Here is a 24166-nt window from a genome sequence, read left to right on the forward strand (position 1 = left end):
AGTGGCAGGTCCTGGTCTAGCTAGGTGATTCTCTGACTGATAGGATATCAGTACAATTGATTAGTTCTATTGCAGCAGTACCTAAAGGTCCTAACTTGGATCTGATCTGCATTTCCAGGATGCTGTAAACATGCAGCAAAAAAAAGACAGTTCAGCTTCCAAGAGCTGGCCACTGAAATATTTAGTGAACAAGAGCAGATGAATTCAAGTGGGTGCACAAAGCTGTAGAGAGCCAATACCTTTATTTTGTGATTTCTAGATTCATTAGAGGCCTGAGTTGGTGCCAGACACTGCAGGTTTTGAGAACATCTGTCAGACTGTAACCAGAAAAATGAGAAGGCCTGGTTGGTTTCCTTTGGTTCTCTTTAAGGAGCACACTCTGTCTCCAGACAAAGTGCAGTGCTGCGTCTGACACAGCCACCAAGTTCATCTCAGCTCTTGATATGCCTGAAAGGTGTTAGTTCAGTCAAAACCGAAAGTCTTTTCTTGTCAACTTAGTCACTGACAAAAGCAACAGCAGTGTGTCTCTGCATGTCAACCAACGCAGGGCTTCCCTGTGAAGATGTTTAAAGGGTGGAGTGCCCAGCTCCCTGTGTTTGCTCTTTGCCTTCATCAAGATGTTTGAAGTCTAAAGCGTTGCCTCACAGTGAAGAAAAGACATTTTTTTCCTCTGCAAGCTGCGGAGTGTTTTGAAACATATTGTCAATTTCCTTACGAGTGATAAAAAGACGCAACCACTATTTTTAATTTTTTTTTCCATTGGTATACCAGAATAGGCCTGTAAATTTGGAAGTCCAGTTTCCTAGGCCATCCTTACATCTGCTATTCTTAGACTTTAAAACCTGCTGTTAATTCAACTTTATTTACTAAACATGATGGAGTAAGACTAAGAAATCAAGAAGGTGGCTCTAAAACATAGTATGAAGTCTGGATCTTCTCAATGCTTTTAGCCAGGCTATGAGTACCTCCTTTCATGGATGGCAAGGTAGAAGAGAAGGTAAAAGTATGGTGCCAGGCCTCAGGACTGCAGTTTGTGAAATTGGCCATTATATTTCTTAATATCTCAGCAAATAAGGTCAAGTATGGACTGATATTAAAGAACATTGTTTGATAAAATAATACACAAAAATAATGCCAGTAATTAATTATTATTTTATTATTATCATTATTTTGTTTGAAATTCACTTTGAAAAACTTGAAATAGAATCCTCTGGTTGAAACAGGCCTGTGCAGGTGGTCAGAAGAGGACAGAACATGAGCCGTCACAGGAAAATATCGGGCCAATATCAGCTGTGGTGTTAATAAGAGCTCATTGAGTCTGTTCGTAAACTGATGAGGAAGTCTGCTTGCCCTATTTATACTTGATGCAGACCAGCATCTGAATTTTCTGTTGGCCTGAACAACAGCAAAAAACTGACGGTTTGCAAATGCCTTTCTATAAGGATCAAAGCAATTTAGGAGCTTGAGTTACTATAGATATCTCAAGCCATGTGTCTCATAAGCATCTAAAATGTGACCTGACATACTTTTTTCTTTTAAAGCATATGATGCACTTGCTTTTTGTATGCAAGTATACTAGCCTTAAAATATGCCTTATTTTTTCTTTTATTTCTCCCCCATGGAATGCCTTGACATGTTGTGTAAATAAATAAACAGCAATGACTGTGTTTGTACAGTAAGTACACGCAAAGTGTCTGTACCTTTTCAGATAGGCTTCTAGATCTGAATTGAAGAACTGCCAAGAGACTTCTGCAGGCAGAAGGATGCTGTTGGAATAGTGTGCAAATGGCTCAACTTGTTAAAACAAACCAAAACAAGATCATTTATTCCTAGGTAATTTCATCAAATCAAGTTTGAGGTAAATGCAATTTTGCCTGTGGAGGGAGATAATAAAATGTAGCTAATATAGAATAGGAAAACAGGCTTCAGAAGCAAAATTAGTTCCTAATACAGCTTCACTAGAATCAGTAGGTGTTACACTACTGATGAATGACTCATACTGTCATATAGAAATTATATATATGAATATGACCTTTTTAGTATGTTGGTAATCACTTTTAATAATGTAATTATTAAATGTCATACTTCCAAATCAGTTAACTAAAGTGTTGTAAAGTGTTGTAGCTAAAGTGCTGTAAAGTGTCTAAGATTTCTTCTGTAAGTCTTGGGAGAGGTTCAGTAAAGTGACATGCATGCTTAGTACTCCAGCTTGAGAGAAGATGTTTATTCTGCCAATATTCCTATAAGCAACAGCTTCAAAGTACATCCGTAGTGTCCCTAAAGTTAAGTTTTGAACTCTGATCAGAACACATTGACCAGGCTTAGCATTTGCTTTCTCCTCTGTGGCTGATGTCTTGAAAAGGCCTTTTCCCTTTTTATTTTTTTTGGCATGTTTGCATGACTGAGATGATTCTTGAAATAAACTGACAATTGTGGGGAAAAAAATGCTCACAAATTTTCATAAAAATAAGTGAACATTGCACAAAATAGTTAAATCTAAAACAAGCTTCACGGAGGTCAAGAACATTAGGGTCATCTAGATCATCATAAGATTTTACAGTGATTGTTACTATCTAAAGAAAAACATGAAGGAATGAGTCATGTAAAGACCAATAATCAAGTGAGACAGCTGTGCCAGAACCCTCATGTGAGAATGGTGCTTGGGGAACAAAACTTCAGCTTTCCAGGTAAAATCGGTTTCAGCCAACACCATGATCCAAAAAGGCACTCAAGGAGATAAGAAACCTGGAACTCGCAAAGAGAACTGGCTTAACCTTCAGTTTATCTGTACCTTTTTCAGTCCATTGTTCTCCTACACACAGCTTGAGGAGGATAAACTACGGGATAACATCTGTATAATAGAAGGAACTGTACAAAGCTCTGAAGGGCAGTGGTAACATGGGTTATATTTACCACATGTCCATACCAAGCACTGAGCATGATCTTGCTTAGTGCCTCCACAAGCTCTCAAACCGGCGGTATGCCTACCAGGCAGACCAGTAGCAGCACTGAGGAAAAAAATGAAAACTGTTTAGGTACTCAGGATTTGAAGGGAAGGTAGTGGAGGCTGGTTGTTTTTCATCTCTGGCTCAGCCCCCTCTAAAAAGAAGATGGCAGAGAGCGTGTGGGGTTTCTAGTAAGGAAGTAATAGTGGATGTGAAACACAGACAGAAAGGAGTCTGATGCTTATTTGAACTCACTGTAATCACCTTTCATCCCGGCACTGCTACTTTGCTTCAGGCTCAGCTTCCTCCTCCTCAGCCTTGACTCGCTCTAAGTGTTGACAAGAGCATTTCCCCTGGGGCAGCCAAGGGAGACAGGAGTCAGTGACTGAAGTGGCAAGCTGCCTCTGCTGTCAGTGCCCATCTTCTGTCATCCCTCCTCCGTCCTGATGACATTGGGGCTCCTTATGCCCCAGCGCACCCCTCCATGCAGAGAGCCTGACTCAGGCAGGACCAGGCATGTCCCAATACAAGGGTTGCAAAAAACATCATCCCATGAGTGTAAAAGAAGAAATCATCAACCCTTCTTGTGCTCACCCTCTAAAACAAGAGGCAGGTGATTTCCATAGATAGAGAGGGAACACGTAGAGAGGCAATTTTGAGTTGTTTTTTTTTTCTTATCCATTTTTACTGAAGGGATATGTTTGGTAAGATTGGTGGTTTAGCACTGGGATAAGGGTGGACAATTTCTTGATTTATTTCTGTGGGCTCACTGTGAGGTCTGCAGTTCACCAGAGACCCCAGGAAAATGACAATATTTAGTTTTCCACATTTTGGTTTTCAGGTAAAGGACAAGATCCTTGAGTTCTTGTGGGCTAGATTGAGGCATACAGAAGTTAAGACCAGTGCAGGATTATTAAACATGTCCTGTTTTACTCATTTGAACAACAGATAGATGTATACGTCCATAGAAGATTTCCTAGTCATGTATATATGTGTGTGTATGCCTGACATAAATAAAAGATGCACTGAAGAACTGAAGATATTGAAAAGAAATCCCATAAAATACGTTTACACAAAACAGCTACATGCCTGGTCTTTTCAGCTTTGTGTTAATTTCTGACAAGCAGCCTGAAATTGCTCAGTGCGAGATTCTTGTTCTTTCAGCTATTCTCTAAAATTCCTCTTTTAAGCCCAAGCACCAACACGATGCTCTCTTTTCTCCTCTTTCCCCATACATTGGCACCAGACAGATTATATTTGTTCAGCAAGACAGCTAAAGTCACTGCCTTTCAAACTTGTGCTATGTATTACATTCTCTCACTTGACTTCTATTTTAAACAAAATTTTGCTCTTCTCGGAGACCAGGAAAGGGACAATTTGGCTGCAAAAGGACATGTTCTGGGATCAAACAGGGCAGGGGGGGCTTATGGAGTGGGTACAGCTCCACATCTGAATTTTGATTCACCTTCATCCTCCATCATTTGGCGTTTTCTGGGTCTGTCAGTAATCCAAGCAGCTCATTTTGACAGATTTAACATATTTCATACAGTAATTGGAGTCGCACTGCTTTAATGTCTTCATTCAAACAGTTTCTCTGATCATCGCACTGAAAGGGAAATCTTACACTATACGTAGCTTTATGTGAAAAAAGAGGTTTATGTGATTATGGTAATAGTTCATAAAATATAGCAGACAAAGAATAATTTAGAATTCATTTATTCATAACGGCAGAAGTTAATATTCTTCTTGCCTACAGAAGAGTTTCAGACATTAATCTTTTCTCCTGGATTTCTGCTATTCTGCAGAGCTTCGGTATTACTGTTGCTCTAACTTCTTCTTTTGCCCTTTTTAGTCTTCTAAAAATTCTGGTTTTCCTTAAATAAATAATGCTGATTCCATGAAGATGGTATCAAAGCTGTCTTCCAACTTTCCTGCAGATTTATGTAAGTATTTGAACAGAACACTGAATCCTGGTCTCTGTTTTGCAGCTAGGCATTTTACTGACACAGAATAAATCACTTCCCCACAACTGAAGATTTAAGATTTAAGCAACATAGGATATCCTTTCGTAATTTAAGAATATCTTGCTAATGGTGCATTTGTTTCCGGAAAAGAGGAAGTGTGCGCATGTCTATTTATATATGTTATTTATATGATTTCAGCAAAAAAACCTTTTTATTTTCCTAATGATCCACCACTATTTCTTCAGCATCTGTCTTATCTAAGATGCTTCAAACCTCCCTAAATGTAATTTTAAACTGAGCTCATAAAAGGCTGGCAACAGCTTCAAATATTCAGCTAGTTACTTGGGACCAAATTGTATACTCCCTTGGTCTGACTTTGTTGAAAGCCTTGCAGTTGAAAGCAGAAAAGATTTGGCATGTAGCCATGAGGGAATTGAAGAGCAGAGACCATAGGCACAGTGATTCAGATTAATCTGTGCATTAAGTTCGCTGAAGCAATACATCTGGAACATATTAAAACAATTTTGCTGTGTGATCTGTCAGTTATGTGCTACCATTCCAGAAAGCAGCTCTTTAAAGCCTTGTCCTCCAGGTTAAATGAATTTAGCGATGGCAAACTGACAGATCGCAGGAGATGCTTTTCCTTAGAGGTGTCTGTGGGGGCAATCTGTAGCTTTTGGTGTTAGTCCGAACGCCTTTTCATTATTTTATTGTGGAGCCTAAAAGACAGGAGATAATGCTGTTAATAAAATTTGCCGATGATGAGAACAGAGATCTGCTAGAGAAATACGAGTATATAAAAGGCAGGAAATTTCAGAAGAACAATAATCTAGCCATTTCACTTTTTCTTAATGTGTTGGCTAATAAGAATCTCTGACCATACATGCCTCTCTATGTGTGTGCGCGAGGATGGAGATAACATAGTTCTCTTTTTTGTTAAACGTTGATGACCTCTGCTGAGCTTCTTGCATGCTTGCCCTACCTGCGAGGTGCGTAGCTGGAAAGGGGGGGTTGTCCTTTGGGTTGGACAGGGGTTGGACGAAACCACCCTTTTGGGCCATACAGATCCACAGGTGTGTGCCCCACCTTTCCTGGCAATCTCTGCAATTTTGGAAACTCATCTGGTTTGAGTTGGTTTTGTTTCTGGATTCGCTGATTTTATGGCTGAGGAGCATTGTCCCAAGAGCTTTAAGGGAAGCAACATTTTGTTTTATTCATGGTCACATGAAGACTGTGAGAAGTGGAAACAGATAAGCTGTTCATATCACAGAACTGATCTCAGGTGGTTCTGAATTACAGGCCAAAAAAAAAGAGGTGATCTCCTGACCTTAAAATATATGGACACTTGGCAACTTCTTCAGCTTCACTATACCTAGGTGCATATTTTTCAATTTTGAAGCAAATTTGTATGCCGTAACTAAAAGGGGAAAAAATACTTCAGTTCCAAAACCACACTTAGACACACACAAGACACCTTTTGAAATCATATGAAAATTCCCCAGCAACTATATGCACATCTGCCCCCATGCATCGTCATTCCTGTCAGGACATCTAACACCTCTAACATTCCTTGCTTTCCTCACACAGGCTGGGAGACTGGCATGCCTGCTGTGATATCTCCAAAACAGGTCACCTGCAAGAAGAAAAGAGGAAACAATCCATTGGGCTGATCAGCACGCCTCTATAAATTGCAGAAACAGCATTAACACCAGCCGTGTGTCCGACGTTTACACTGGCATCCCTAGCCACTGCCCCTGGCTCAGTAGCAGCCAGTGGTGATGCACAGCCAGTGGCCTGCATGGCCATGCCAGGGCTGTGACACTGTTGTCAAAACAGGAAGACTGAAAGCCACGCAGAAGTGCAGAAGCAGTGAGCATGCAGCAGTATCTGCAAGGTTGTCCTTCTGGAATGGGTAGAGCTTGGCCAAGGTCACCCTGCTGGTGTGGGCTTGCTGCGATCAACACCAAGACTGGAAAGCTCGTGGAGGCTCCATCCTTGAAGGCGTTCAAGGTCAGGCTTGGAGGCGCTCTAAACAACCTGATCTAGTTAAAGATGTCCCTGCTTACTGGAGGGAGAGTGGACTAGATGACCCTTAAAAGTCCCTTCCAGCCTAACACATTCTATGATTCTATGATTCTATGATTCTATGGTTCTATGGTCCTATGATTCTATGATTCTATGGTCCTATGATCCTATGATCCTATATCACGTGTTTGAACTTCCCAGACCTCATTTCCAGCTACTCTGTTTATTATCACAAAACCTCTGCCAGCACAGAAGTGTCCTCCTCTTCTCCTGCCTCTCTCCACCTCCCCCATCCCAAGATGGGCCTTCCTGAGCCGTGTGGTGCATGTGGGTGCTGAGGTCACTATTGATCGGCAAGGTGGGAGGGGTGGCTTGGAGTGCTCATTGCCTCCAGGACACCGAGGAAAGCACCACCTCCACTGCCATCACCATCGCTTCCGGCTCACACAGGTCTACATCTCCCAGGAAGGGAGGGAAGGGTACTGAGAGGCCCCCAGCAAGGCCCCTACTAAGCCCTTCATGCTCACAGCACACAGCTCACTGGTACAATTCTGCCTGATTATTGCTCAAGAGGTGCAGACCTGCACAAGATTTACACTAAATGGTGGCCTGCAAACAACCATGAGACCCAGAGCCCCTGGGTGAAACACAAGGTTGTAGGAAAGGCTGAGTATTTCAAAGCAGTTTAAGGTGTCTCAGGAATCAAGTTGTGGTGGACTGATTTATATTACAAATGATTGTTTTTATCCATCATGATGCATATTTACAGTGGGCTGAGTTGATCAGTAGTGGAAAATTTACTAGTGTTGGGAGGAGAACAGCAGAATTCAGGGAGCAATTCAGGGGTGAATTGTGATGGGGAAAGAAGGGGATTACTTGCTGACTACTTGCAAGAAGGTCTGTGAGATTCAGGCAGTTAACTGGGGCCTGGAAGGTAAATCTGAACTCTTTATCATCAACAGGCACAGCATAAATCACCTTAGAAATGCAAGTATTTGTTACTGAGACAGTCTAACTGAAACTTGTATTTCAGAAAGGCTCAGAAGCCTTGGGCGCCTTGTTCCTTCACATGCAGCAGTCACTAATTCACCCCAGAGCCTCACCTTCACCATTTCTTTGCCTCAGACCTCTACCCGTCCCTGTCCCAATTCTACCTGGATCCCAGGTGTTCTGTGTGGTCATTGCCCCATGGTGGAGAGATATCTGTGGAGTGATGTCCCTTGCTTTGCTGCAGGTGAGGCATGTGGGACATGAGTGTGCATTGAGCAGCTACAGATCGTGCTCAGTTTCTTCCTTGCTAACTTCTCCAGAGCAGTAAGGTGTCGGAGCTAGAAAACACTTTCCGTAAATTCGCTGTATACGGTGACACGGCTGCCAGTGGCAATGACATGATGGAGAAAAACTTCTCCAAGTTGTGCAAGGAGTGTGGAGTGATGGATGGGAAAGCTGTGACCAGCACTGACATTGACATTGTATTTAACAAAGTCAAGTGTGAGTGTCACAGGGAGGCACGGTGGGCAGCAGGGAGAGGTGGGAGGAGGGAGCAGCAGCATGTGAGCAGGCTCTTGTGTGAGGAGCAGCCCTGGGGGTTTCCCATCCTGCAGCCACACAGGTAGTGCTGAGGTAACTTTCTTCTCGGTTTCCTCTCCCCACAGGACCAAGGGTGCTCGCACCATCACCTTTGCTGAGTTCCAGCAGGCCATGAAGGAGATGTGCACAGAGCATTTCAAGGGCAAATCGCAGCAGGAAGCACTGCAGGCTGTGTACGGCCTCATCGAGGGGAAGGAGCCTGGCAGCATGGGCACTACTGTGAGTACAGTTTTCCTCACCCACTGTGCACCTGCTGTGAGACAATCTGATCGTTCTTTAGGGACATGTGCCATCCTCACACGCAGGCAAGAGCTTGTTTGCATGCTGTTTCCTAATGCTGGCTGCCTCTTGCCGGCCTGCTTTCTTGCAGAAAGCCACCAAGGTTGGTGGGGATGACAGGCTGACGGACATTAGCAAATACACTGGCAGTCACAAAGTGCGTTTTGATGAGAGTGCTGACAACCAGGATCTGACAGACAACAGTGGCTACGTTGGAGCCTACAAAGGAGCTGGCACATATGACAAGACACACTAAGACTGAAATCGCTCGAGCAAACAAGGACTTTTTCCCTATAACATGGGAGAGGCAAATAAACATCTCATGCAACTAGCCTTCTGTGTCTGTGTACTCCAAATTCAACAACACAGGAATGCACGCGGTAGGCACGGGGTGACTCCAAAGAGCAATGAAGGTTCCCCACCTGATGACGTTTTGATTGCTGTGTGGTGGGGTTAAATCCAAGCACAAACCTTCTCAAGGAAATTCTGTCGGTCAGCCAGTCCACTGCCATCACATTGCTCTGCTTTTCCAAGCAAGAGAATAGTAGGTTAGTCTCTGAAGAGTCACTCATTTTCACTCTCCAATACCAACATGCTGTAATTATTGCTGGGATTTTTGGCTTGGGGATCAATGCATGCATGTTTTTCTATAGCTACTTCAGATTACATTTGAGTTGATGGTTTCTGGTTACAGACAGCTCATCAGTGGTCCATGACCAAACCTTGAGAAGCGCTCTTACAAGGCAGAGGATGCAACATGTACCACATTGTGGAGAGGAAAGGGGTAACAATAATATCAGTTCCTTCTTTTTGCTTTCTCCTTCCCCCAATTAAAGCCTATCACCTGTCCTAACAGGTGGCATAACTGAAACAGCACTTTGCCGACAGTTTCCCCTGACATTGTGGATAATTACTTGGCTGTTGCATTCCATTTCAACAAGCTGTCATCTTGGGCCATGACATTGGTGCCCAAGGCACTGCACTTGCTCAGAGCGCATTGCTCTTTGCTCCACAGCACTCATGAATATCCTCCTTGCTGCCCCAACTCCAGGTAACATAGCTGCTGGGTGGATCTAGGAATAAATAAATCTCTTCATCTCCTCTTCTTTCTCTCTCTCTTTCTCTGTCTCCCTGCTCCACACTTCTTCCCTCACTCCCCCATCCTTATGTACTGATGACCTTTGAAACTACTTACAAAACAGTCTATTGTACCTCTCAGTGACTCATGTGTGTAAAGTGGTTTGGTGACTCTTGGATATGTGGCAGAAAGTCCTACAGAAAGCTTACCAGGTGCATTTGGCAGGGTCTTGGTAGCTGAAGGCTGCAGGTGTGACCTGCGAGCAGCAGTTCACAGACCACCCTGTACTGGCCCACAGCCTCAGCAGGGCTGCAGAAAAGAGATGCCACCAGCAAGTGCTGGAGCAAAAAACCCACCAAAACCAACCACAAACTCTGAGCAGGGACAGGCACACAGAACACACTGGAGGAGGTATGACTCCAGAGGGACTGGGGCTGGTGGAGACCACACCAGAGCAGTGCAGTGAGAAACAATGATCAGCAAAAGAAGAGGAATCACAGTGGTTGACTGGAAACTCCTGCATCATCCATGGGCTCTGTGAAGGCACTGAGGGGACAGGAGACCAGGAAGAGGGCAGGAGAAGTGTCTAGGGGGAAGCTGATGTACTTTCCCAACGTGTCTTTATTTCTCAATACCAGAATTGATCATTTAAAGTTCATTATAGCTGGCAATAAAATGAACTGTGAAATTCAGATGCAATGCTGCTTCTTTGCCCAAGACAGTAGGAATGGGATATAGTAAAGTGGAAATAATAGCACTGGAACATACATAAAAACACCCAAAACACCAAACCCAAAGGTTCTTATGCTTGCTTTTTTAACTTTTTGTATAACTCAGATCTTTAAAACACATACTCAAGGTGGCTGTCCTCAGTAATGCTGTCTTGGTACATTAAGCCTGGTAAAACAATTTAAGCAAGGCACCTGTAAATTAAGATATACTATGATGTTGTACAAAAAAGAAAAGCTAATGCACTTAATAAAACAATGACAGAACATTCTCCCATACTTCTGCTTTTGGTGGCATAGCATTCCCTGTTTCAATACTGTCAGCAGGTAATTGCAACCAATATTAGTATTTCAGAGCTACGATTGCTCTTCATGATGCTTTCTCTTAGTTCCTGATGTGGCTCTACTCATCCTGTTGCTCTTGAGGTGCTCCTGCAAAAAACATGACTGAGAGGCTCCAGGACTGTGTGATGGTGCCCCAGACCTGGACACGGGTCTTTAACAGTATTCTGTGTTTTGCTTTATAAGTCATAGTCCCTTGGTCTTCCCAGGATGAAAGGCTGATTGATTGCTTCCCCACAGAACAGCACAATGTGGGGAGCATGGCTGGTGTGTGTTACGGTGTAATCAAAGGTACAGGTTTGAGGTTCTCCCAGCATTTTTACACCTCTCACCCCTAAATGCTTATAAATGCATGATGGGCAGTAATTTAAAAGCTGTTCCAGCTTCTTGGTGCCAGCAGCATACTGCCATCAAATAACTGAGTTTTCCAGTAAAAGATGTGTGTACCAGCAGTCTCATGGCTGTATCAGTAGTCCAGGCTTTCTGTGGCCTCTGATGTCTTCATTTCATTCCTCCTAGCTACACTTCAAACACCTTGGGACCTTTTCATTCTGGGGGAAGACAAGGACTGCCCTAAATAACCAAGCAAACCTTGAGTGTATTACGTTGTTCACGGCCCAGCTTCCTTGTAATTAAGCAACTCAAGAAATCGTCCACAGACAGCTCTGCAAACAAACACAGGAATGTATTGTGTTGTTAGTTGTTGGTGGTTTTTTAATATATATATGTATATAGTTGGCATGGAAAAAGCTGTGAGAGCTTTGGGAACAAAGTGAGAGCTCTGTACTTGTGCAGTGTGTGAGTTCTGGCTCGCATTAACTCAGGTACAATGTGACACTGGAGGGTGAATTTCTGAGAATGATTCAATCTGTGCCTCATCCTGTAATCTAACTTGTGTATTACTCCAGCACCAACACTACTTGTCATGCCTAGTGCTTATGAGTAGAAATCACACAAAGATGAGGAATGCCATGTTCACTTCCTACAGCAGCTACAATTACTGCATGCCCCTGGGGAAGCAGAGATACCAGTGGATGTAATATTTAAAAACAGTCAAAGACATGACAGAGTCAACAACACATTTGCAAAAATAAAATAAAAATAGAAATAGAAATAGTTTATGCTCTAGTGCATTGCATAGTAAAATTAAAGTAGCTCCACAGTGCGAGGTATGTGTGTGTGTTGTCTTGTTACCGTCATCTGATACTAAATATCTGTACCATTTTTGTATTTTCTCTCTTAAAAAGGTCATATTATCCAGCAAATCAGTCGTGCTGGAAGAGAGAGATTAGGAGCCTTCCTCCAGGTGGTGGTCAAAGTTTATTGCACATTACTTCTCTGTGTCATCCTCTGACTGTCAGAGGAAGAATGAGGGCTTTGGGAGAGGGCTGGTTGACGGTCCTCCTGTTGCAATTTATGCACGTATTTACATAGTAGACAGAAGAATGAGGCCCATGGAAACTGCTAGAAGAGAAATGTAGCTACATAGATACTGATATCGCAGTTTAGGGATTTACTGGCAACAACGGAAATCTTGCTGAAACAAAATGACATGGATAATCTAGGTGTTTATACCCAGTTAAGGCTAAGGTGTGTCATTACTGCAGAAAAACAGGGAAGCATTGGCTCCTAATTAGGCATCTGTTAGGACAAGAAGCATCAAACAAAGCCAAACAGTCAATTTACAACTGTTCCAAAGTAGAGTGGAAAAAATATCTGCTCTTTGGTAAGCTCAGGGAGCTTGTTTCTCCAGTGTGTCTTTTGATATATCCCTGCCCCCTGCAGCATTACCTTCCATCCAGTTTCCTGGCCATCTTCTAGAAATATGACTCAAGACCAGCACTAGTAATTCTCTGCCAGTTCATCATTGCTTCAGGGTACTGGAGGTAGGACCTGATACACCAGTCACATAGAAAAAATTTGATAATGATGAAATCTGCACAAAGTAAGATCTGAAGATACAGTTACAATGGCCGCGCAGTAAGAAATGAGGCAGGAGGCCAGGGTGTTACTCAACACGAGTAGGAAAGAATGACAAGAAACCACACAAGCACGTGTGCAAAGTCTTCAAACTGTGCAAGGGACAGCTATAAAATGCCTCTGCTACCTGTTCCGCCTCTTAGGCATGCAGTTACTGTCTGGGCACTGTTGCTGTTGCTGAAATCAGCACAATTTCACTTCAACAGTGCGGGACAAGTTGCTGTCAATGCAGCAACTGGCTGCTGCCAAAGCAGTGAGACATACAAGAGAGTATCCTGCAAAGTAATGCTTCTGCTGCAGCATGGGCTGGTGGCCCACACTATTTTCTGTGGTATTGAACCCTTCTTTGCAAAAATTCTACTTTTTTGTTGCTGTTGTTGTTGTTGCTGCAGGTTTTATTTCTCACATGTCAGAGGCACAGGGAGCCTGGCATGCAGCTTATCGACCCGCTGTTGCACGGTGCGTGCCAAGCAGGCAGCTGTACCTGCACCCGCATGGCAGCAGGACTCCTCCAGGAGCACTTTGCTACAGTTCAGCAAGGCCTGGACCTAACAGGCTCTTAACCTGTCAGTATACGGCATTTGCATGGTGGACAGATGTGGTGAATTGATATGAGCACATTTACACTGGAGTGGTCATCCAAGTGTTATTTATGTTTGAAGTTATGAATTTTAATTCCTTCCCAAGCTGCCTCTTGTTTCCCCTGCTTCTCTGGTTATCAAGAAATGTGCACATCTCCACTGCCTCAGGGAAGGAGTGGTTATACTCGGTGCAGAATTAATTATACGCCAAGGAACCCAGAGGGTATTCACCTCAATTAACACATATATGACAGAAAAGAAAAAAATAACCATTTGGAGATTGATGCATAGTGCTAGCCTGGCTCAGACAGCTCTGGGTACTTGCAGGACTGTTGTTTTCAGTCGAGTTTGTGCTACATCACTCTGACTGTTGTTTCACAGAAATCCATGATGTAACACAAAGCCCTGAAGGAGGATGTGTATACCATAGGCTCGTCTCTTCCTTCATAGATTCATAGAAGGTTATGGGTTGGAAGCAACTTCTAGAGATCATCTAGTCCAACCCCCCTGCAAGAGCAGGATCCCCTAGGCCAGCCACACAGGAACGCGTCCAGGTGGGTTTTGAAAGTCTCCAGAGAAGAAGACTCCACAACCTCTCTGGGCAGCCTGTGCCAGTGCTCTGTCACCCTCATAGTAAAGAAATTTTTTCCTCATGTTGAGGTGGAACTTCCTATGTTCTAACTTAAACCCATTATTCCTTGTTCTATTACTGGGCACCACTGAGAAAAGATTGTCTTCTTCCTCTTGACACTCACCCCTCAGATATTTGCATACGTTAATAAGGTCCCCCCTCAGCCGTCTCCTATCAAGGCTAAACAGCCTCAGTTTTCTCAGTCTCTCATAGGAGAGATGTTCAAGTCCATTAATTATCTTCGTAGCTCTCTGTTGGAGTCTCTTCAGTAGGTCCCTGTATCTCTCTACTTGGGGAGCCCAAAACTGGACACAGTGTTCCAGGTGTGGTCTCACCAGGGCAGAGCAGAGGGAGGGGAGAACCTCCCTAGACCTACTGGACACACTTTTCTCAGTGCACCCCAGGATACCATTGGCCTCCTTGGCTACAAGGGCACACTGCTGTCCCATGGACAACTCACTGACCACTAGGACTCCAAGGTCTTTCTCCATGGGGCTGCTTTCCAGCAGGACGTCCCCTAATCTGTCCTGGTGCCTGGTGTTATTCCTTCTTAGATGTAGGACTCTATACTTGTCCTTATTGAACTTCATGAAGGTCCCCTCTGCACAGCTCTCCAGCCTGTGCAGCACAGCCTTCCTGGGTGTCAGCCACCCCTCCCAGTTTCGTATCATCAGTGAACTTGCTGAGGGTGCACTCTGTCCCCTCATCCAGGTTGTTGATGAAGATATCGAACAAAACTGGACCCAGCACTGATCCCTGATTCCTTCCAGCACTATTAATCAATCTAATAGGAGATAATCTTTTCCCCATCCACTTTGCATGCTGCACCCTCATTCCTCATCTCCTTTTCCAGTTGCAAACTTTCACAGGTTACCTGGCTGGCACAGCGAAGGTGTTTGTGTGTCAGTCCCAGCTGTCTGTAATTCTAGCAGGAGGCATTCAGCTGTAGAGTCTTGCTGGGGCCCAAATGCAGTTGTGCCGCTGTCTCCTGTTACACCATGGTGTGTAGCACTGGGACATGCTGCTGGGGAATGGTGGTACCAACTCTTGAAGTAGTTCTTCTCCAAGTCTGGAATCACTTTAAGTTTGATACTGTTTTTCTTCCTTGCTGGTTTTCTTCACTGTCAAGGATCAGATGGTGCACTCTTTCTTATATTTTTTCTTCTTTTTCTGTGTGACTTATAGGCTTTCTGTCCTTACTGAACTTAGGGTGGTAATTATAATTGCTGGCTTAATGTTCCCCTGTGTTATTCAACCCAGATGCCACTCTCACTCCCTTCTACATGTATCTTTTTGCCTGCAATCCCCCACTGCCTGGTATTACTGAAAAGACAAGGCAACACAGAGTCTCAGAAGTCTTTGTTAATCGCTCACAGTTAACCATTCACGGTATAAATCACTGATGACCGTCCTCACGTGGAACTTTCATTTGCAGTAAGCAGCAAACCGAAGAATAAGTTCCTCGGTACCACAGAGGCACAGCAACAGCCAGGGTGGAAGGCAGAGTGCCACAAATGCTCACAGAAGTGCATTAGTCTATCAGCGTTCGAGTATTGCCACCTCCCGTCAGGGCCAGGACATACAGCTCCTGGGCTGCACAACCCAGGGGCTCGGGCTGCTGGCAGGCACACTCTGTAGCAAACTTGCAGTTCTGACTGTGTGGATTTCAGGTGTGAAAATTACAGGTATTTTTCATTGGCTGATTTAAAGTCCCCTTTTTGTATAGTATTTGAAGCAGATGGGGATTGGTTTTTAAGGAGTGGGTGTTTATGGGAAAAGGTGCATGGTCTCCCACACTCTGAAAACATTCCACGGTTCTGTACGTTTGCCCCTAACTAAAGCTGTCATTGCACTGTGCTCTCCTTCACTGAAAAACCTGTTTAACGTGTTCTCACTGGCTCCTCTCTCTCTCTGAGTTACTCATGTCAGCCTCCCTTCCTCCACACTGCAATTTGCTACCCCTTAACTCTGCTGTGAGCTTAGTTGTGGGGCTACACTGCCAAGTGGCACTTCTGATGCAAGTCAATCTAAAACCAAAGACAACGAACCTTAGACAAAAGACAAAAGCCCCTTCATATTAGTTGATGATGCAGTTCCACAAGTGGGAAGAGGGAACAAGTAGGCCAGAAAAAATACAATCATGGAGGAAAACAGCCAGAGCAGTAGTGTAAGTCAGTCACTGACTGACTGCCCCAAAGGTAAGAACCGACCAGTTGTCTACCTTTCATCCTTTGTTTTTTACTGTTCAGATTCACATTGTCACGTCCAGCTTTTGCTTTCCTAAAGACTTGAGCCTGCAGGAGAAGCTAACTGAAAGACAGTTATTTCAGAATACCTAGAACAGTTGCCTGCAACTTTAAGGGAGGATCCATTTGGTAGATTGTTACTTAAAACCTGCATAGCTGACACCTGTAATGCAGAAATCCTTGGATAGCTGACATGCTGCACTGCCTTCTGACACTTCTAACCTTCCAGATCCAGCACAGTATTGTTGAGAAGCAGTATCTTGGAAAGGCTTAGTTATAATAACAACACGTATATTTTTGGGAGATTTTCCTGCTAGTCCTGAATAGATACGAAACGAGCCCAGGCTTCAGTGGGCTTATCTATTGTGTCAAGTACCTTTCAGTTTCAATAGAGGAATCTCTATCAACTACAATGTCCACAGTAATTCAGTAAATAAACATGCTTTGTATAGCATCAGCATTTTTTAGAAAGCAGTTAGATATGAAAGGATTCTTGTTAAAAAAAAGCATGTTTTGTAAAACAATGTCTTTAATTTCAATTTTAAAACCTAATCCATTTATTTCACAATACTTTATATTCTCATTGTAAACTTTTATTACATAATAGTGAAGTTAAAAGTAATCAAGTAACATCAGAAAGCGACATTCACTCAGAACAGGAGAAGAAATTTCCCTCCAGTTTTGTTGCATCAGATAACACTTTTTAAGATATATATATATATATATATCAGGAGAATTGAGTACTGTCACCCACTGGCTACCAGAGATTTGTGCAATTTGTTTATAACTAATATCCCCATGAATGTACTAATCGCACATGTAGAGCTAACAATTTCTCTGCAACATTATCAAAGTGACAAAACACCTACAGATAACTATGGCTAACTTATACGCAAGCTGTTCTTGTAGAAAACTGTTTCTTAAAAACAAAAAATAAATCATCTTTAATATAAGTCACACTGGTCACATTTGAAACACGGTCTATTGCACTCAGTATCTTTCTGTGGCATGTGCTTTCTGAAGTATCTTGCACTGGACACCCAAGATTAAACTACCAAAAATCACCACGTATTTTTTGAAAAATAGACCATAAACTTAGTAAAAAGAAAAAAAATACAGTAACTCCTACATTTGTTTATAATAACCTCTTTTATGAACGTTATTTCACTTTCTTCCTGTAATTGCCCACAGTTTCTTTGCAAGAGAAAAATACATCACTCCATCCCTGTTCACACAATTAAATATGTTCTAACCAGCCATATGCAGTAAATATATATAACTCTAAATCTTATTATTTATAGCCTTCTAAAATCTCTATATCTAGCAGATGCAAAATATGTAGACTCCTGAGATATACTGAAATGCCAGTAAAGTGAAGTGATAGAAGTGATAGAAATTTTGACATACGTAATACTTAAAATGAGACTGAACAAACAAAGCATAAGGGTAAAAACAGAATCAGAAGCTGATTACATTATTTGTTATTACCACTGCTATGCTTGCACATCAATAGAGATGCACAGTGCATCACAAAACAGTGATAAGATAAATATCTTTTCCTGAGATGCTCACAGGGATTAATAACAGCACAAATACTAATATTTAGGAATGGTCAAAAGTAAACTTGATGTCCTTATGTCTGTTTTAAAATATTTGAGCTAGGGTTGAATTTACCATTAGATGTGATAAGCTGTGGTGAATTCTCACAAATGGTTTTCAAGGAAGGTTTGAAAAGAGATATAAATGATTGTTGCTCACAACACACCATGAGAAGGTTTGGTATACCCAAAGAAATACATGGAAAAGATATCTCTAGAGAAGGATGAAACAGCACAGAGAAACAAAAGTGCTGCTTTGTCACTTTTCACTGTACAGCTGTCTTTTCAGCAGTGCGGTGGTGGAGTTTATGTTAAAACCCAGAATCATTGTCTTAGGTGCTGATATGTTTTGTTCCAGGATGTGAGCAAGCTCTTGAGTTCCCAGGTTTCACCAGGAGAAACCCCTACACCTCCCTGAGAGACAGCTGGGCTTTTACAAGAGATGAGGACTAAGACAAGTTGGTCACACGTCTCCCAGCATTCTCCTCTGCCTCCATTAGTACTGGGAAGAATATGATTCAGTTTCAAAGGGGCTTGGGTGTAAAACCAACTGCTGTCTTTCAAGATGACTGACACACTTTCACAGTGAGAAACGTTTATGCTATTTTTCCTTAGGGAGGGGGTAAGCTGATCTTAGTGCATTTGAGTGCTAAGAATACTGAGAATCTAAATTTCAATCCACAGTCAAATACAAGAGAGGAAGAGGCCTGAAAGGCATTAAAGAGGTTTTCCATGACCATAAAATGTAATGCCAATAAAGCTGCAAATAAAATGAAATGGAATGTAGCAAAAATATAAGCATCTGCTCTGACGTCCTCGCTACTCACTTTGGGGCCTCTCCACTTCCCAACACTATTTTTGGGGCTGGATATTGCGCAGAAGGCAAGAAAAGGCAACCCTGCAGACACAGGGCTTAGCTCTGAGCTTTGCAGGGTGAAAGTGGCAGTATAAAAATCAAAGTATAAAGTTGCTTGGCTGCGGAAATTGAATTTCTTCTCAGAGGGTGCTGGCTGGAGGCAAGGAAGCTGTTGTTCTTCATGCTGCTAGTGGGATATGTCATAATAGTAGTTACGCAATCTCAGCTCAACCGCAACAAATCCTGGTCGGTCATCCACACTGTGGAAAGATGACAAGTATCACTGCACAGGAAGGAGAAAGCTGGCAAGGTGCATGGGCCCTGCAACGCTTGGGACTTTACCTCACTGACAGCTCATTTAAAGTTGCTCATAGTATTTTAGGGCTACCGAAACAATGGCACAAAATTAATAACAAGCAGCAAACATCACTACAGAGATTCCAGTAAGTGGATTTACTATCACGCCTGTTACTTTCTGGTTGGTAAAGGGACTACAAGAAGAGATGGTATATCAGCTCCATTTCATTTTCCACTTAATTTACTTGACCAATGATCTGGAGAAAAAAGTATTTACAGTGCAATATCTGCCTTTTAATGGGTACTACAGTCATACAGAGTGGCTTAGCACCACTGAGAGGAGCCTATGCACATACTATATGGCTGTACTCTATCTGGAACTCATTGATTTGGGAGAACACAAACTGACAACAAACACAGTAATACATTATATTTTCAGATAGTTACACTGCTTGACTTGAGCCTCCATTTTAAATTTTATTCTTGTTCTTCCCAATATAATAGCTATTTGAGTACAAACAAAAAGCTGTATTACATGATCTGCTTATTAATCATGACAAAAAATGATCCCTTTTACTCTAGAACTGTTACGGCATTCTTTGAGTCAACCCAAAGGGCAGAAATAATTCTATGCCTCCACATTCTTTCTGGAGTACTAGGTGTAATAAAACTAACAAAGGAGCAAGGTACCTAAAAATACCACAGCTCTTTAAATGGATTCTAGAGACTTTTTTGGACACACTTATTCTCCAGATTGTGAAGGAAGAACAGTTGACACATAGGAGACTTTGGGTGCCTTATGGAGACCTTCCTACAGCTAAAAGTACCTTCAAGAGAGTAGTTTAAAATGATAAATCATAAAATATTTTAAATATTTTTTTGCAAGATACTAGTTAAAAATGGAGTATCAGGAAAACTCTCTTTTTCTTCTCTATATTTTGTAATTCTAACTTCTGAGTTGTTGTCAGTCAGAAAAAGTGTTTCTGACATATTAGTTATGATCTGAAAAGATGTTTTGCCTCCCACTTACAGGAAGTCAATGTGGTATCCAATCTGAATATATTCAGAAATAAGAGAAAAATAGGTCAAAATAATTGTCGAATAATTTGGCAATATGATTTTGAAATTTCAGTAAAGAAAATGTCTTGAAAATTAAAATTAAACAAAACACAATCCAAAATGAAACAAAAATATTTGGTAAGTTTCATATTTTCTTTTCAAAATACATCCAACTGATCTTCTTGTGGAACAGTTTTTTATGATATCCTATTTTTTGTATATAACTGTTCCAGAAAAATCAGCTGTGTAAAACCAGGCTCTTGTACACTCAAACAACTCAAATAATTTTCATTTTAAAATACAACTGATTCTGTAGTTTGGAGGCTGTTTGTAAGACAACACCAGCTGCAACGATGTATTTTAAACTACCCACCCCCCGTGGCTTTTACTGGCTAGTAACTAAGTAGGTTATGATATACTTCTAATAAAAGAAAGGGCATCATATCACACTCACTTGTATGTCCAACACAATTTCATTAGATCATAGACTTCTGTTGGACAGACTTCAGGACGTTCCATTCGTTCTCCTCTTTCAATCATTTGTGCAACTTCGCCACCTTTCATTCCCTGAAACAGGGTGACCAGAACAGTCATCCAAGCTGCAGATGATTATAGCACACATGCTAGTATAAAACAGAAGCCTTGAGTTGATTTTTGGGCTATCCTTTGACCCATTTGTTGCAAACAGATGGGGCACAAAGACCTGCTTTGGCCTGCAATAACCCTTTTTAGGTAAGAAAAGGCATCAGTTCAAATTTTCTCCGAATTTTTACACATAAAAAATTGCCAGGTAGAACTACTCACCTTATATGGTTTTTGACCGTAAGAGAAAGCTTCCCACATTAACACCCCAAAGCTCCAGACATCACTTTTGCTAGAAAACTTGTAGAAATTCATGCATTCTGGAGCATACCACTTGACTGGCCATTTTCCATGACTTTGTGCCTAAAATAAATCATAACAGAAAGGAAAACAAAGCAGACTGAAGACAGTGGTAAGCAGCAAATAACAACGGAATTTATATAAGCCAAGTTAACTTAGACCTGCACACATTTGTACTAAGTACCACAACGCTTCTGATGCAATTGGTGTTAGAGAGAATGGGTAGCAGCTTCTTCAGAAGTGTAACAAAATTGTTCCTAATCTTCCACTTTCAAAATAAAGCACTGAAATGAAACCTACAGTAAAGCAAAGCTTAGCTAAATGACCTGCAGTCATGGTTTTCATAGCATTTAACTGAAAGTTGTTCTTTAAAACAAGATTTATCATCTAGGTTCACCATGGAGGGTAAGAGATGAGCACCTAGTTACACTGAGTCTCATTATTACTTGAAGTTGATGCTCCTTCTCAAAGCACAGAGATCACATTGTGGCAAACTGAAGTTTGATTAAATTATGCCGTAACACTGTGCTACAACCATGCAAATGTCAAGCTATCCCAGTACAGTGCTAGATCTACCAAAAGGACTCCACTGCATTTTGTGGGGTGGAAAAGGCAATGGGCCTTTGCTAGCAATTCTCAAACCTCTGACTGCTAGCTCTGGATAGCCTAGTGGCAGTGATTTAAGATGCTACTGCTTTTCCTGGCAGCAGTTACTATTCCCTTAGAAAATATGCTGACATGGTCTGGCTTATTAGTTTTAAACAGCTGATGAAAGGGAATAGGCCGAAGGAAGAAGTAATTTGAACTGCAAGAGCAATATATCAGAAAAAAAGATGCGGACACAATTAAAGCCTTTATCTTCCATGGATGTTTTTACGTTATTAAATGTGGCAGTTATTCCAGTCCCTTTAGCTGTACAGAGATCCAATGAATTTAAAACCAAGCTAAACAAATTCTGCTTAGATCAAATTATCGTTAACAATAGTGTTCTTTCAAAAATCTCCCCAAGTTCAGTTCTGTTAGTCAACAATATAGATCACTAGCCTAAATTTCCCTCACACATGCTGAAAAACCAAGTGCCCGAAAGTTCCTATCTGCAACAAAGACGTCTTCCCCCTTTTATATAAGGAAGTATATTATTTCCACCATAAATTTAACCTTCTAATGACAGGTTTACCAAGAGCAAATGGAAGAAGTATGTTAATAAAAGAAGGAACTAGCTCCTTCCTCCCTACACATCTCTTAATGCTTATTAGGTATTTTGAAAATTAGTGGCCTACTATCAGGCTATAAATAATAATGATACGTATTATTTCTAATTTTCAACTTTTAAAGCTAACCACACTTCGACTGAAAATAACATTATTAAGCTATTCTACTGTACAGCTTTCAGGTTTTGTGCAGACCTTACCTTATAATAACTTTCATCAGCACTAAGAGCTTTAGAAAGTCCGAAGTCACTAATTTTGGCATAATGTTGGGTGACTAATAGCACATTCCTTGCAGCCAGATCCCTATGAACAAAGTTATTCTCCTCCAGGTATTTCATCCCCATGGAAACTTGATGTACCAGCTCTGTTATATTCTTCTCTGTGACATGTCTGAAAATCATAATTGAATTTTTAAGAGGTCAGCAGTTCACTTTCATAGTGCTTCATGGAGTTCAAATATAAATCTTCACTATGAACTTCCTATGTCACACTAGAAACCTGATCCACTTATGTTTAGCTAAGCTTTAATTAGAACAGGCAGCATAAGAATGTCCCAAGCAAGATGATGTGTGATCATATCAATAGAAGAGTGATTGAAGGATATGTGAAAATTCTTTGATTTATTCAAAATGCATTATTTTAACAGAAATATTTGACAGTTAAGAGACACACACAAGATAATTGTGTCCCAGGGAAGAGTAACTATAATTGTTAATTATTACGTTAACAACACATCAATTTAAAATTTCCCTTAGAGAGAAAAAAAAAAAAAAGGAAAAAGGAATGATATCTTCTTTTCCTCTTTGGATGAATTATATGAAATTAAGTCAAAGCTTACATACCTATTTTTTTGCAAAAATTTGTTCAATGGCCCAAGCTCAGCCATTTCCATTACCAACATCCAGGCTTCAGCTTCACATATGCCTATCATTCGGACTATATATGGGTTATCCAGTTGCTGCATTACATTTGCTTCCCTCAGTAATTCATCCTTTATGGCTGGATCATTACTCTCATTCTTAAGAATTTTTACAGCCACTGGTTTGGCACCCCTGCAAAAAAGAATCCAGTTCTGGGATGAGTTGATGAAAAATCTTTATGCAAATGCACACAACCTTCATCTGATGTTTCTATGCGCTCAGCACAAACTGTGACAAAAGACAGAACTGACATTCAGAGAAAAAAAAAAATTACTGTAACAGGAACATGTCTCTATGAAGTGCTCAGAAGACAGCTAAGCAAAGGAGAGAGACTAGAAAGAGCCTGAGAAAATTATAAGTAGTCATAAAAACATCATAACAAGACTGAAAACAAATCTAACAAGTAAAATGTCCTTGTCTGTTCTGGTAAGAATGCTTAGAAAGGCTTTCTAAGCACTGAGGTGTTTGTGGGAAGGGTGGAGGCTAGAACACACAGCATTGCAAGTGACCAGTGCAGCTCTCTGAAATCTTGAGACTCCTGCAACCTTCAGCTCACACAACAAAGTGAAAGAGTGACTGATGAGATTGACAGAGCTTGTGTGAAACAAGCTTAGCAAAGACATCAGTTGGGACCAGAGCCCTTCAAATCCCCTCAGACTGTACTGGAAAAACAAAAATTCTTCTAGGCTCTGAAAATCTTGGTTAAAGAAATGCCTCCAGCTTCTAGTGGGGAAAGTGCATACATAATCAGCCCACGCATTTGAAAAACAATTGATAACATTTTACTAAGAAAATGTATTTTACTAAGAAAATGGCCAGTGACAAGTGGAGTTCCTCAGGGGTCTGTTCTGGGTCCAGTGCTGTTCAACATCTTTGTCAGCAACATAGACGATGGCACTGAGCGCACCCTCAGTAGCTTTGCTGACGACCCCAAGCTGTGTTGTGCCGTGGACT

At 41.6% G+C, this 24166-nt stretch overlaps 2 protein-coding genes across 2 annotated transcripts in view; one reads left to right on the plus strand and one right to left on the minus strand.

The window, feature by feature from the left end:
* The window catches only part of LOC104276553 (tubulin polymerization-promoting protein family member 2-like), a gene marked incomplete at its 5' end in the record, with an annotated part of 98125 nt that extends 89066 nt beyond the window's left edge, over nt 1-9059 (plus strand). Inside the window, 3 exons of the mRNA XM_009872925.1 lie at nt 8245-8423; nt 8590-8743; nt 8895-9059. Coding sequence (XP_009871227.1) covers nt 8245-8423; nt 8590-8743; nt 8895-9059 — 498 coding nt within the window. The remainder of the gene's footprint in view (nt 1-8244; nt 8424-8589; nt 8744-8894) is intronic.
* Nucleotides 9060-19030: 9971 nt separating this feature from the next.
* LOC104276554 (tyrosine-protein kinase SYK) lies at nt 19031-23344 on the minus strand (the record flags this gene model as incomplete). The annotated part of the gene is made up of 5 exons (XM_009872926.1): nt 19031-19103; nt 20654-20766; nt 21004-21144; nt 22493-22682; nt 23135-23344. Coding segments are annotated over 5 exons (727 nt in total), but the record flags the coding sequence as incomplete, so codon positions are not given.
* Between the last annotated feature and the right edge of the window lie 822 nt (nt 23345-24166).

Source organism: Apaloderma vittatum, unplaced genomic scaffold (genome assembly GCF_000703405.1).
Source record: "Apaloderma vittatum isolate BGI_N311 unplaced genomic scaffold, ASM70340v1 scaffold407, whole genome shotgun sequence".
Lineage (NCBI taxonomy): Eukaryota > Metazoa > Chordata > Aves > Trogoniformes > Trogonidae > Apaloderma > Apaloderma vittatum.